The 14,814-nt window shown below is 25.3% G+C and overlaps 1 protein-coding gene across 1 annotated transcript; it reads right to left on the reverse strand.

Moving 5' to 3' along the window:
• Positions 1 to 259: 259 nt before the first annotated feature.
• LOC114182404 (RHOMBOID-like protein 2) lies at positions 260 to 3,308 on the reverse strand. Its single transcript, XM_028069273.1, has 5 exons — positions 2,862 to 3,308; positions 1,892 to 2,055; positions 1,569 to 1,732; positions 1,047 to 1,297; positions 260 to 550 (listed from the first exon to the last, which is right to left on the reverse strand). The coding sequence occupies exons 1-5, from the start codon at positions 3,146 to 3,148 to the stop codon at positions 436 to 438; spliced, it is 981 nt and encodes a 326-aa protein (XP_027925074.1). The 5' UTR covers positions 3,149 to 3,308; the 3' UTR covers positions 260 to 435.
• Positions 3,309 to 14,814: the final 11,506 nt, after the last annotated feature.

A 14,814-nucleotide genomic window follows, 5' to 3' on the forward strand; every position in this document is an offset into this window, starting at 1 on the left:
GATCCAAGCATAAAACATTGATGATAGATCAAAATCGCGCAATAGTCAGAACAAAACAAAAAATTATATGAGAAAGCCAAATAATCATATTGATGTTAGATTAATTTGTTAATTATCTATAACTGGGTAATATTGTTGTTAGATAGAACTACATACCGAATGGTTATAGTGTGTGAACGTGAAGTTTAAGTGATGAGCCTCTAACGAACTAAGCAATAGAAAAAGTCAGACAGAAAATGAATGAAAAGTAACCAATGAATTTCATGTACAAATAAATTTCTTTATGTATTTATAATGTTAAAATTATAATACAAATAAACCCATTGTCAAATCAATAACCGCTTTTTGACAGGAAATACCAAGAAAAAAAAGAGATAACTCAATTTGTAAGAGCTATAGCTACATATATAACGACGGATAGCTCATGTCCTTTCTTTAGTTGTCATTGCATTTCCATCTTGAAGTTGGAACACATGTTAGATAGTGACACCAATGGCAGTGATCATATCCACTCTCACCCCGAAATAGCATCACTAGAGCAATAGATAACCTATTATTCAACAAATAAATTCAATATGATTAGAGAAAATCTACATTGCTGTGATAACAATAGAAATGCAGAAGTTGAGACAGACTAAAATACTCATGGCAAAGCAAATAACAGAATCAGTATTGGTTGATGTAGAGTGGATTATGCAAACAAATAACCAGTTTTTTTCGATTTCCTAGCAGGCCATGAGAACAGACATCTCTAAAGATCAAATTAAGATTTAGTTAATATAATCTCATGTAGCAAACTAATAATCTCTTCTCATATACCAAAAACAGCTGAATTATAATTCATGACAGTAGTTTTATTTGAGTTATGGTTAGGAGGATTTAAGAAAAGAACGAGTTCATATTCTCTACTGAGTTTTTTTTAATATAGTTCTTTATTAAGTCTTCAAAATAAACTGATCTTGGTACTCATGAGTATATTTTGAAAGCACAACAGATGAACAATACCAAAAAATCCAACAGAGAATCTAAATTCAAAAATAACTTACCCAACAATAAGTAAAATAAGAGAGACAATCCATAAAACATATTGGTAAGGCTTGTATTTTGACTTGAGGCGAACACCAGCTGGGAGACGTCGCTGTTCTAACCACCCAAATTGAGGGCGGAGCAGCAAAACAAAACCAAGGAGAAATCCTGTGAGGAATCCCCCAATATGAGCAAAGTTATCAACGTGGGGCAACATTCCAATGACAAGATTGATGACAATAATAAACAGCAGTGTGAACAAAGCAGCTGCCTGCAAAATGCAAAGAGAGGGTCAGGAACTTAGAAATATCATCTGAAATATACTATCCAAGTATTTCCCATATGTGCAAGTCAATAGGCCTAATTGATGAAAAGAAAAATAAAATACTCAGAAGACCATAACTAAAAGGGGTATTTATGAATTCAGTTTGAAGAGGGTACATAAAATTAACCTATATATCAAGATTCATGATGATGAACACAGGAAGTCGTCAAAATCTTTCCATAACAAGTCGTCAATAGTTTGAAGACTCTATACTCACCTTATTAGAATAGATACTCCAGTTTGTGATGAGTTCTGAAAGCATTGCTCCAAGAAGTCCAAAAAGAGCACCAGAAGCACCAACAGATATGTTGTTTCTAATGAATAGAGAAGATAGTACGCTCCCACCGAATCCAGAAAATAAGTAAATGATTCCTATCCTCACTGCCAACATTTTCACAAACTTCAGGCCATAATAACCATTCGAAGGTAAAATTTGAAGAACACAAAAGAAGATGAACACTTCCGAATGAGTGACCATGCTACTTTTTGTTCAAAATTTTGTGTATAATTCAAACTAAAACCTGGAAAAGAAAAACATACCAAACCCAAATTGTTGTTCAAGGCGAATGCCTATGAAGACTAGACTCAACATGTTTGCAGCCAAATGAACAATTCCTGCATGCAACCAAATGCAAGTGACAAGTCTCCATCCTTCATGGTGATACACAACGTCATACCACTGAAGTGCTCCCATCTTAGATAAGCTTAAAAAATGAAACAAAAATTAAATCAGTAAATATCTCTATAGATACTTGCCATTGCCAAGAGTTGGGGCAAAAAACTTCAATCTAAAATGAAAAAAAAAGTCATCACGGCCGAAAAATAGATGTCATTACTTCATTTACTTTATTAGTTATTTAACACCAAATACTAATTAATTACCACCTATAATTCGAGCAAAAGAGTAGAAGGATAAGGGTGATTTAGATTATCTATCACCAAGCATCCAGAACAGTAAAAAATGAGAAATAAAAATTTGTGATTGTATGATAAAAGACAGAAAATCCATCTATTAATTTAATTCAGGGTAATATGCGTGTTAGGAATCAGTTTTTTTTTCTTCAAAATTTGTCTTAACCTTTGTCCTTCAATTGTAGATAATGGATGAATTTCGTCCCTCGCCCACATATCTAAATTTGGAAGAGTAAAAATTCACAGATTATAACAGAATACAATGCTTTTACCTATAACAAGAACAAAGATCAATTTTGACAAAAAAAAAAAAAAAAGAGGTCCTGAAACGCATTCTAACTTATCTGAATTTCCTTTATCAAAAATAAAATTTGACTTCTGTAAGATCAAACTTGACCACAAAGACAACAGTTCGAAATTCATGGCAGCAGAACCAAACCCAAACTCAACAACACAAGTAGATCACAAAAACCCCACACCCAATTCATGAAACGAAGCAAATTTCAGCACCCAACAAACCGAAACAAACCCAGCATCAACAAGCAAAAAAAAAAAAGTTAAACCAACGAGAAAAAAAAATGGTTGATCGAGCTCTTACGTAGACGAAGAAGGGCCAAACAAGGGATTCTCCCTAAGAGGCTGAAAGGAGAAGCGGCCCAGAAACGTGGCGACACAGTCCCCTTCAAAGGTGAGATTATTCCTGGGACAATCGTTGACATACATGGCCACAACGAAGACAACAACGTTAACCGCCACAAAAAGCGGCACGAGCCACGAGGTCCAGTGAACTTCTGGATCGTAAACATAGTTAGTAGGAGCGGCGGAGTAGGTGGTGGCGTTCTTGGTGGCTCCTCCACTCTCTAGATCTCTCCTCGCAGACGACATCGTTTTGGTCTCGAATTCTTGACTCAGGGAATGACGCGTTTACTTTGGAAGTCTCAAAAATTCTGAATGCTTCTACGCGAAATCTTTGGAAGCCTTAAATCTAAGAGTGAACAGAGAAAGGAAAGTGCGTGGAAGGGACACATCAACCATTAGTGGAAATATACGTTTCATTTCAGCTTTCCAACTAACACCTTCTTCTTCATCTCTGGTAAAAACTTTTTTTTTTTTTGTTATTTTTTCAATAAACATTCATTCTTCTTCGACTAACACTTTTCTATTAAATGCCTTGTGGACGTCATTATAAAATTCAAATCTAAACACTCTTGATTCAATTTTCCTGATATCAATTGAATTATGCTTTGGATGTTATATAAGATTGTAAATCGTAAATAGAAAGGAAACAAAAGTTCTTGTTAGATTATTTTATCAAAGAAAAAATTTAGAAATTTTGAAATGGTAGGATAAACAAAAAGTATGATAAGATTTTATATTATGAATTTATATACATTAATTTTAGTTGTTCTAATAGAGATGAATATGAAACTTTGATAGGTGGTAAGATTCAAGTAGTACTTTGACTTGATTGTTTTTAATAGTTCTGAGATTGAATACTTTGTTGTCCAGATGGAGAAAATTCATTTGTCAAAATTATCTATGTTTAAGTAAGTTTTTAGATGTGAGAGTATAATGTGTATTTACAAAATTTCTGGATTATATGATATCTGTTGTAAAATAAAAGTTAATAAAACTTACCACCACATATATGATAATTAACAAATCAGCACATTAATATGGTAATAATATATATATATATATATATATATATATATATATATATATATTGTAACTGCTCAAACAAATATTTTTGTAAATACTGTTTAGGCCAATAATGCTAAATAGGTGATACTCTTGGGTATAATTGTTGGGTTGAGTAAATATCCAAACTCAAAATTTTGATCAGCACATGAAGTGAACTTGTTGTCTTTAGGATATGTCTAATAGTCTCACATGACTTAAAAGTCAAAGTCAAAGACAATCATTCCTCCTTCTACCCTCTAAGACACACTTTTTTAAGGTCAAAATCTTAAAAGTGTTATAGGCTCCAAAACAAACAATATCTTGGATGTGATGATTGACTCTAATAATGTTATCTTATTAACGTCGTATGTGAGACTGAAAACTATCCTCCTTATCTGAACATTGAACATTAGCTTTATCTATGAGATGAAAACTACCCTCACCCTTAATTGAGGGGCTTGTTCTAATATACCCAATAGTCTCACATCATCGAGAAGTCGAAACAAATGATAGTTTAAATAATTTTGTATCTTTCCACTTTCCGATGTGACTTCTAAGAACAAAACAGGTGACAAAATTCTAGGTCGCAAAGCAGACAATAACTTGAATATAGTTGACCCTTGCAATACGATAATTGTATTTAAAATATTTTTTATATTTTAAATTTTTACCTTTACAACTATTTTTTAAGAATGATCTTTTTTGTATTTAAAATATTATTTATATTTAAAATTTTAACCTTTAGAATGATGTTTACATGTTAACAAAATAAAATGATTGATATAAAAATATGTTTTTGGTCATTAACTTTTACTTAAATTTCAAATTAGTTCCTTTTTGAAACTTTTGACTAATTTAGTTTTTCATCTTTAGAAATGTGTGGATTTAGTCATTTTAATCAAATCTTATTAAGTTTCTTTTAACGTTTTAAATGTATTTCATCATAACATTTGGTTTGTTATTCATGTATTTCAAGAGTAGATAGACTAAATTGGATCAAAATTTCAAAGATGTAATAATTCAATATTTTCATGAAAGTTATAGGACAAAAACATATATAACCCTATAAATTATTAAAAAAATTGAATATTGTAATATATTTAAGGGTTAAATGTGTTTTTTTGTCTTTTACCTGTACATGAAAATTAGAATTAGTCTTTTTTCAAAACTTTGGGACTATTCTAGTCCCATAACTTTGGAAATTCGTGGGTTTTAGTCATTTAACCAAATTTTGTTAAGTTTATTTGATGTTTAAAACATTTTTTATAATATTATTTCAATTATTTACCTCGTTTGGCACATTTTCGCTTCAGTGTTAACTGAGAAACACATTTCAAATGTCAAATAAACTTAACACAATTTGGTTAAAATGACTAAATCAACTCATTTCTAAAGTTGAGAGACTAAATTAGGTCAAATTTCGGAAAGGAACTCATTTTAAAAACTAAAAATATATTTAACCAAAATTTTTAATATACTATTAGAAATGTATTTTTAACACTTAGTAAATGGATAATACTAAAAATACTAGTTAATCTTATTAATTCGTTGTATTATTTCAAACTAAATATGTATGTTCAGGAATTTGAATTTTTACGGAGTTCTTTCAATATTACTCAACTATCAGAACTTGATTTGTGAATGTTAATAATTTTTTGGATTATAATATTATTTTATATTTATATTATTCAAATAAGGGTTAAATATGTTGTTGGTTTCTTAATTTTCAGGAAAAAATGAAATTAGTCCCTCTTCCAAACTTTAGATCAATTTAGTCCCAAACTCTAGAAATGTATGGATCTAATACTTTTAACTAAATTTCGTTAAATTTTTTTGACATTTTAAACATATCTCATGATAATATTTGAGTAATTTGACACAGTTTGACACGTTTTCGCTTCAATATTAAGTTAAATACTATCCTAAATTATGTTTAAAACTTCAACTAAAGTTAACAAAATTTGATTAAAAAGACTAGATTCATCACACCTAAAAATTGGAGGACTAAATTGGACTAAAGTTTTAACGAAAGACTAATTTCAATCTTTACCAAAAGCTAACGGATCAAAGACATATTTAACTCTTCAAATGATAATAAAGAAATCATTATAAATAAAGAAAAAAAAACATGTAAACAAGAGCATCCGTTAGCATGCCTAAGTGAACTTTGTAATGCTCATATTTAATTAATAAGATGTAGTAATTGAATTAACGAAAAAAAAACGAATTTAAAAGAGTTCCTTAAGCGTTATCATTACCAAATTTAAGAGTATTATGTGAAGTTAATTGGTTGGCGTGGGTGGGGGAGACTTGCTTTTGGTGGGGTGTGTTTGTAGTGTCACGTAAGAAAATAATGCTAATATTAGGATACAAGATAGAATTTTGCCTTTATAAAACAATTTTATTGTAAGTTAAGGAATGAAAAACAAATAAAAATATTACTTACAAAAGAATTGACTTTTAAGATTATGAAATGCCATCATTACTCTAAATTTTTTTTATCTTTTAGAAATTATCACACTGTTAGTTAATAAAAAAATTGTTTTTAAATCAGTTTTAAAAATCATTACAGTGGACAAAAAACTTAAATGTAATTAATTGAAAAAAATAAAACTTAAATGTAATTAAATGACAATGCTGAAAACACGGATTGCTTTTTGAAGAAAACATGCGTAACGCATCAACCATAATGAGTAGTGTTTTTTTATTCATAAACCAAAAAATTAATTAAAGGGACGATATTGAATAAAGATTTATAATGTGAATATATAATGATTAATTTCAATAAAAATAGAATAATAATATTATTTATTTAGTACTAGTAGAAATCGAGGTGTATATCATAACGTAGGTAATTTATATTTGTAAATTGTTAAGTTTATGTATAAAGTAAAATTTTTATTGATCAACGAAGTTAGTTATATATTTATAAATATGATGAAAAAAAAACAATTTTATTTAACATTTTAAAATAACGATTATTATAAAATAGTGGTTAACAATAATTATATTATAAATGATAAAATATAAATATAAATTATTTATGCAAAAAATGAGAATATTTTATATGTATACTAATGTAAATATATGACGCGCTATTATTTATGTTGGTATTTTTAATATATATATATATATATATATATATATATATAATGTTATATATATATATATATATATATATATATATATATATATATATGTATATATATATATATAACATTATATTATTATAATAATATTTAAACGTTACATTTATAAAAGGTAAAATAAAATGAATAGAAAAGAAAATGTTGATAAATGAAAAAAATAGATTTATAGAAAACAAATAAAAATAACAATTAATATTTAAAAATTAAATAAATAATTATATTATAAAGATAAAATAAAAATAATAATTATAGATACAAGAGAGAAGAAATCACTTAAATATATAAGTATAAATTCTATATAATATTTATCTTTGATTTTAATAATAAAAATTAAATTTACAGGTAAACAATCTTTAACTGAATATTTTATGTGTTTGTGTCGCACAGTGTTAGAATGCTTGAAGCGACGCGAAAGGTCCAATGAGTCCTTGTCTTTGTTGGGGAGTAGACGTCACGTGACAACCACGTGGTATTGAAGCTGTTGACAAAACTCTATGACGTGTCAATTTTTAGTTGGGTGACAAAAACAGTGGATTGTGGCTGCGGCACACGGTATTTCACACGTGGGATTGGTATGGTTTCATGTAAAATATTTTAGGATTAAATATTTTAGTATTTAATTTTAGAGAAAATTAATTTTTTTTCTTAAAAATTTTGGTTAATTTTTTTTAAATTATATAAATTTAGTTATTTTAACTATATTTTGTTAAATTTATTTAACGTTTCAAATATATTCATAATAGCTTATTAGTTAAAGTTGAAGCGAAAATATGTTAAACTCTGTAAATAACTAAAATCTATCATGAAATGCAATTGAAACCTTAAATAATCTTAACAAAATTTGGTTAAATTGATTAAATCTACGCAATTCTAAAATTTGAAGAGTAAATTGGGTCAAAGATTAAAAAATAGACTAATTTTGAAATTCACTGAAATTTAAGAGATCAACAACGAATTAAATCCAATATTTTAATGTCATATATATTTTTTGTCTCTCACTAAAAATTGAAATTAGTTTTTTTTTTTCAAAATTTTGATCGATTTAATCTTTTTTTTTATATAAATGTGTGGATTTAGTTATTTTAATTAGAAACGTGTTCTTCGACTAATATTGAAACAAAAATATATCAAATCATGTAACAACTCAAATGTTATCAAGATATATTTAAAAATTTAAATAAATTTAACAAAATTTGGTATAAAAAATTAAATTCAAATATTTATAAAGTTTGAGACTAAATATATATGAAATTTCAGAAGAAAAAAGACTAATTTTAATTTTTACTAAAAATTAAAAGATTAAAAGCATATTTAACTTATATTTTATTAAATGTTAAATAAGTTTTAGTTCATAACCTTGAGGTAAAATTATTAAAGTTTGAAGGCCTATTACAGAAAATTTAGATCGAATTTCAAGATTAAAAATTTATTTAATCATTTTATTAATTAAACTTTTTTACAATAATTTACAAAATTTACAATTTTCGTTTTAAAATTTCTATTGTTTTTTAAAAATTGTCTATGAATTTTTCATATAAATTTCATTTCTTAATTTTTATTAACTTTGTTTAATTTTAAAATTAATATTCCTGACTTATTATTTTTGACATGACCAGTGGAAAGAGATATGTATGATATTTTTATTTATTATACTTTTCTTTCAAGATTTAACAAAAGAACATGACAAATGGAAAAGGAATGTATGATATTTTCTCTTTATTATACTTTCTTTACAAGAATAAAAAGAAGGTAAAAGTTGCATAACTTGTCAGATGTAACTCTACACTCATTCAAAGTACTTCTGGGATTGTCATTAAGATTAAGGATAATTAAAATTATGGAATTAAAATTTTAGAAAAAGGGTTAAAAACTAAATTATGAATAATTCAATAAACTTGAAAAAATAAATAATAGAAAGATGTTTGTAACTTTAGTTAAATCCGTATAAAATACTGGCACAATGAATTTGTGCGTCTTATTTAATTTAATTATTTTTTTTCATTTTTATTTAATGCACTACACACGAATTCTTAACCATTTTCCCTTTTAAGTGAGATTATGTTATACTCATCTCAGTATGATACCAAAACAAAATACAAGTTTTGATATTACAGTTAAATCTTTCAGATGAAGATACTTAAAAGAAAAAAATAACATCATTTTTAACTTGGAATCTTCCAACAATAAATTTATATATTTAAAAAAAATTATAATATCAATGAGCTATTATAAATATTTAAAAATTTTAAAATATTTTGCATGAATTATCTCTCATGTTATAGAAAAAAGAAAGTTTGTGGTAAATAATTTCCAAAACTTAAAGTTATTTTGATAATATATATTAAATTAATTAATTAATAAACAAAAAATAATAAGATTTTAATAATTAAAAAATCCATAATTTAACACAAAAATCTTATCTTAAAATACGAAGAAAGTTTGTGGTAAAGAAGTCCTAAAGTTAAAGTTTTTTAAAAATGTACTTTAAATTAAAAAATAAATGAATTAAGAAACACAAAAGTTAAAGATAATCAAATATTAATAACTTTAATAATTAAAAGTATAAATGTCTGATTTGAAAAGCCGATTTCATTAATTTGGTACAGAAATCTTAAACAGTAGTGATGACATTTGTCCAAAATTAATGTATTGCACGAAAATAACTTGACCTATATTACAAAAAATAAATTTTAAAAATTAGAAAAAAAAAGTTTAAAAATAGTACGAGGTTACAAAATACATGTCATAAACATCAATCTAATAAAAATAACTTAATTTGAATATTTTTAAAAATAAAAGATTTAATTGCATCAAATAAGAAGTATGGGTCTATTTGAATTTTACAAACAAATTGTAGAAACAAAGTTGAATTCAACTTTATATTAATTTAATTTTTTTTTATATTTTAGAATAACTGAAAATACAATTAAATTGATGATAATTTCAAGAAAAAAAATCACAAGATAAGGAAAAAAAAGTCATTATAATTTTCTTTTTCTAATAAACTAAAATATATAACAATTCATTATTATAAGAAATCAATCTTATTTTTTAATAATTTATTTTATATTTTTATATATTTTATAACAAATTCAAAATGTTTTTTATATTTATTCTTACTTAAACGAGTCTTAATCTTTTTAAAAAAAGACTCAGTGTGGTAAAGGAAGGTAAAGAAAGATAGAGAGAGAAAAAGAAAAAAAAGAAGAAATCATAGAATTCTAGTTCTAGAGATAAAAGATAATCTAAATGAGACATATGTCCTTTTCAAAAATATAACAACTTAATTGATTAAATAATAAATATAGAAAAAATAATTGAATGAGAAACTTAAATATAAAAATTAAATTATTAACTAACTCAAATTATGACTTATAACTAATTTTTGTAAGGTTTATTCAAAATAGAATAATACACATGTATAAAAAATATAACAAATAATATAAAAGTACTTTGGTTTAGAACAAAAGATAAATATTTAAATTATAAATTATTTCAGAAGTTATTATATATATATATATATATATAATTGCTTCTTTCTAACATTGTTTATATTTATTTTAGTGGTGGAATGAATGAGAAACTTAAATATAAAAATTAAATTATTAACTAACTCAAATTATGACTTATAACTAATTTTTGGAAGGTTTATTCAAAATAGAATAACACACATGTATAAAAAATATAACAAATAATATAAAAGTACTTTGGTTTAGAACAAAAGATAAATATTTAAATTATAAATTATTTCAGAAGTTATTATATATATATATATATATATATATAATTGCTTCTTTCTAACATTGTTTATATTTATTTTAGTGGTGGAAATTTAAGTTACAATTAAACATAATGTATCTATCATAGTTTAAAAAAAAAAAGCTTGATTAGAGGCAGATTAATTTATCTTTGTCTAATTATATTTACATGAATTATTTTCTCATTGGTCAATTAAACATATCATTGATTATTTTTTACAATCTTTGTATGTTTAAGTTATTTGATGACTTTGTATATTTAAGTTATTTGTTCACGTGAAGTTTTAAGATTTATTCAATGATAAAGTTAGAACCGAGGATAATAAAGGTTGTGAGTTCAATTTTCTCACTAACACTTAGGAGTAGAGGTTGTGGGTTCAATTTTCTCATCAAGATCTAGGAGAGAGTTATAAGATTGGTTTAATAATAAATGTTGAAAAGAGAATACATGAGACTAGTTCAACTCCTAATATTAACATTAACATAATATTAACATTTATCCCCATTCATTTCAACTTTATCACTAAATTAAATTTATATCTTTAACTATTTCTTTTACTAGATAAAATTGTGAAACAATTTTTAGAAAAAAATTGCAAGGATTTATAGTATTTTAGAAAATAATGGCTACACATTATCTTCTTAACTATAGTGCCATGATTTTTTCATTCGGTAAAATCCTTAACTATAATAGATTTATTTGACTATTTTTCACCACTATAAAATAAATTTTGGACTCATTGGATTAATTAATTTTGAGTGGTTTTATGTTAACAATGAATGTTTATTGGAAATGCATTCTATATCATAATAAATCTAGGTTGTCATTAATGGATAATGATTTCTTCAATGTCTTTAATATAAATATAAATATTGACCCCTCGTTAATTGATAATGACTTATCAGATATTCCACTATAAATATGAGCTTTTGTTAATTGATATCGACTCATGACGTATAGACTCTCATTAAACGATATTAAATTGTCAAGTATCTCAATACAAATGTGGACTATTGGACTATCATTAAGTGATAATGACTTGTCGGGTATCTCACTATAAATGCAAGCAATAATGACCTGTCGGGTATCTCACTATAAATGTAAGTGATAATGACTTATCAAGTATCTTAGTACAAATGTCTACTTGTAACAAATTAACAATGCACCCAAAAGTGAACTTCTTTGTTAATAAAAGAAAGAACATAAGCAACAACATTGGGTAGCTTTGGGTAGCTTGAGAAAAACAACATTTTCAAAATACATTGTTATAATCGATTATCACTTAATTTTGATATGATTTTTTTTCTTCTAAAAACATGTTTTCTTCTATAAATTACGCAAAGCTTTATGTTTTCAACCACAAAAGCTAGATTGTGAAAATTAGCTTTGTCACATGCTTTGGAAAGGTGTAGCGTTTAAATTTGACTAGGTGTGATCTTAGGTGATAAGGTGTTGCTAGGTAAAGTTGGTTATCCTTTGTCTGATTCAAGAGAGGTGTCTTCATCTTCTATGGAACTCATAAAAGGTGTTTATCTCTTGTGGATTTCAAAGAAGGTGTTTATCCTTTTGTGGATTTCAAGGAAGGTGTTTCTCATCTCTTGTGGCTTCAAGAGGGTGCTTTCTTTCCTAAACTGTTCTTACTTCTATTTGTAATCTTAGTTTATTTTTTAGTGATTAGTTAATCACTCGCTTAAGAGTGATTAACAACTCGATGTAAGATATTTTTTATTTGAACCAGTATAAATTAACTTGTGCAATTTTCTCTCTCCCTACTACCTTTCTTTAACTATTGCTATTATAAAGGAAAATAATTTTATTGTAACTACCAGAATATATTCTAAACTTCCAACCAATGATAATCCTGCAATATAGAGTTGGTTATCTTAATTCTCGTGCTTTTCTTAACTCCCTAATCACCAATATGTTGTCAGGTGTCCTCGTTGAGCTGTATCAACAATTGACTATCTTATCCCTTTACTATTATCATTATCAATAGTAGTCCTAATTGTAATTGTTACAGAACTTTTATTAGAGATAATGAGTTGTCAAGTATCATAATAAAAATGTAGATTCTCATTAAATGGTAATAACTTGTTGAGAAATGTGGACTCTCATTAAGTGATAACAACTTATCAAGTATGTTAGTACAAATGTTGCCTCTCAGTACACAATAATAACTTGTCGGGTATCTCATTATTAATGTGGATTCTTATTAAAGGATAATTATTTGTCTAATATTTTGTTCAATACAAATGTAAGCTCGTATTAATTGATAATGACTTGTCTAATATCTTGATACAAAATAAAGACTCATTAATTAATAACGACTTTTATTTTTGTTGTGATTGTTAAATCAACTATGTAATTATTATTCAATCAGACACCTCTAAAATCACCAACTTTACATTTTAATGAAAAAAGAAAAATAAGTAAAATTAAAGAATTTAGAAAATATTAAATATTGAAATGAAAAATAAAACATAAAATAATAAACTTAACATTTTAAAAAACATAAAAAATATATTTAAATGAATAGTTTTAAAGACATGATATTCCATATTCATATTTTAAAAACCTGTTAGTGAACGTCAACCAATTTTGTTAATCTACATAATATATACTTGAAAAGTCATCAAAATTATTTGAAACACAAAATATTAGATTAAAACTTAATGTAACCAAAAAAAAATACTAAAACAAAAGGATTAAACAAACATTAACCTAAAATAAATATTATAAATAATATAACAATTAAAATAAATTATATTATACAAAATTATCTAAATAATAATATTCATAGAAATTAACATATACTATAGTTTTAACTATATAAATATTTAATTAACTAATCAAAGTATAACTAATAATTAATATTGTAAAAACTAATCGTGTGTTTTGGAATATATGTATCTCTATTTTGAAAATATCCTACACATTAAGAAAATAAATGTTAGAAAAAAAAACCTACATCTTTATAAAACATCATATTAATGTTAACATTTTTATAAATGATCAAATGTAATTATTAGATTTTTACCTCTTAATCTACAACTTGTCTCATAATAAGATCAACATATATACTACGACAGGAAGAGTTTGTAGATATATATGTTTCTCTTGTAGTGTGTAATTTGAAAAAAAAAATGTTATAGTTGAATTAGAATGATAATATATTAGATTACCATACATTTTCTGCAATATATTGAGTGAGGACTATATATAAGAAAAAAACTTGCATAAACTTGTAAAGATGTTTTCTATTCCCTTTTGTTTTCGTCTCATACATTTGGCTAATTAAATTACTTGAAAACACACTTCTATAAAGAAATATGTCACTTCAAATAGTTAATTATAGTTCCTCAATAATTTTTTTTTCAAAAAATTTAGATCCTAAGCTATTATAAACATGTAAAGTTGTTTTACTATAATATTTGAAGGAGAATAAAAAGAACTTAATCATTAGGTGCAATGAACTGGGACTCAGTTAAAAGGGGCTAAATTTTTGTTATAAACAAAAATATTATATATTTTTAACTTTTTAGTTTATTTGATTTAATTTAATTATAATTACATTCTTTCTTTATAATACAGAGAGCAGATGATCGTAATCAAGAATAGTAGCACTATATCAAATCTTAGAATATCAAAATTGTATATATGTTAATAAAAAAGTTATTATTTATTTTAATATCATATCTTTTTCCAGAGATATCAAATCATTTTTACCTATTTTATTGATTCCATTTTAATAATATAAACAAAGTATTCGTGATAACACTTAAAAACGTATTTTCATCTTAACACAGTCACCTCTCTTCTTTTCTCAGTTTAATAATATACAATGATTCATAACATTCTTTTATTTTAGAAGAAGAGGAAGACATGATTCAACGTAGAAAGTACAAAAGGTATGTATTTTTTTTGTTTACTTTTTGATTTTTTTGATATTTGAATGAATGT

The sequence above is a fragment of the Vigna unguiculata genome, chromosome 4 (genome assembly GCF_004118075.2).
Source record: "Vigna unguiculata cultivar IT97K-499-35 chromosome 4, ASM411807v1, whole genome shotgun sequence".
Classification (NCBI taxonomy): Eukaryota; Viridiplantae; Streptophyta; class Magnoliopsida; order Fabales; family Fabaceae; genus Vigna; species Vigna unguiculata.

Excerpts from the sequence above, each read along its gene's own strand:
- LOC114182404 (XM_028069273.1), bottom strand. The coding sequence starts at position 3,148 with ATGTCGTCTGCGAGGAGAGATCTAGAGAGTGGAGGAGCCACCAAGAAC. Across the intron at positions 2,056-2,861 it reads TTTGGCCCTTCTTCGTCTAC|CTTATCTAAGATGGGAGCAC; the intron begins GTAAGAGCTCGA and ends TCATTTTTTAAG. Across the intron at positions 551-1,046 it reads CTTATTTTACTTATTGTTGG|GTTATCTATTGCTCTAGTGA; the intron begins GTAAGTTATTTT and ends GTTGAATAATAG.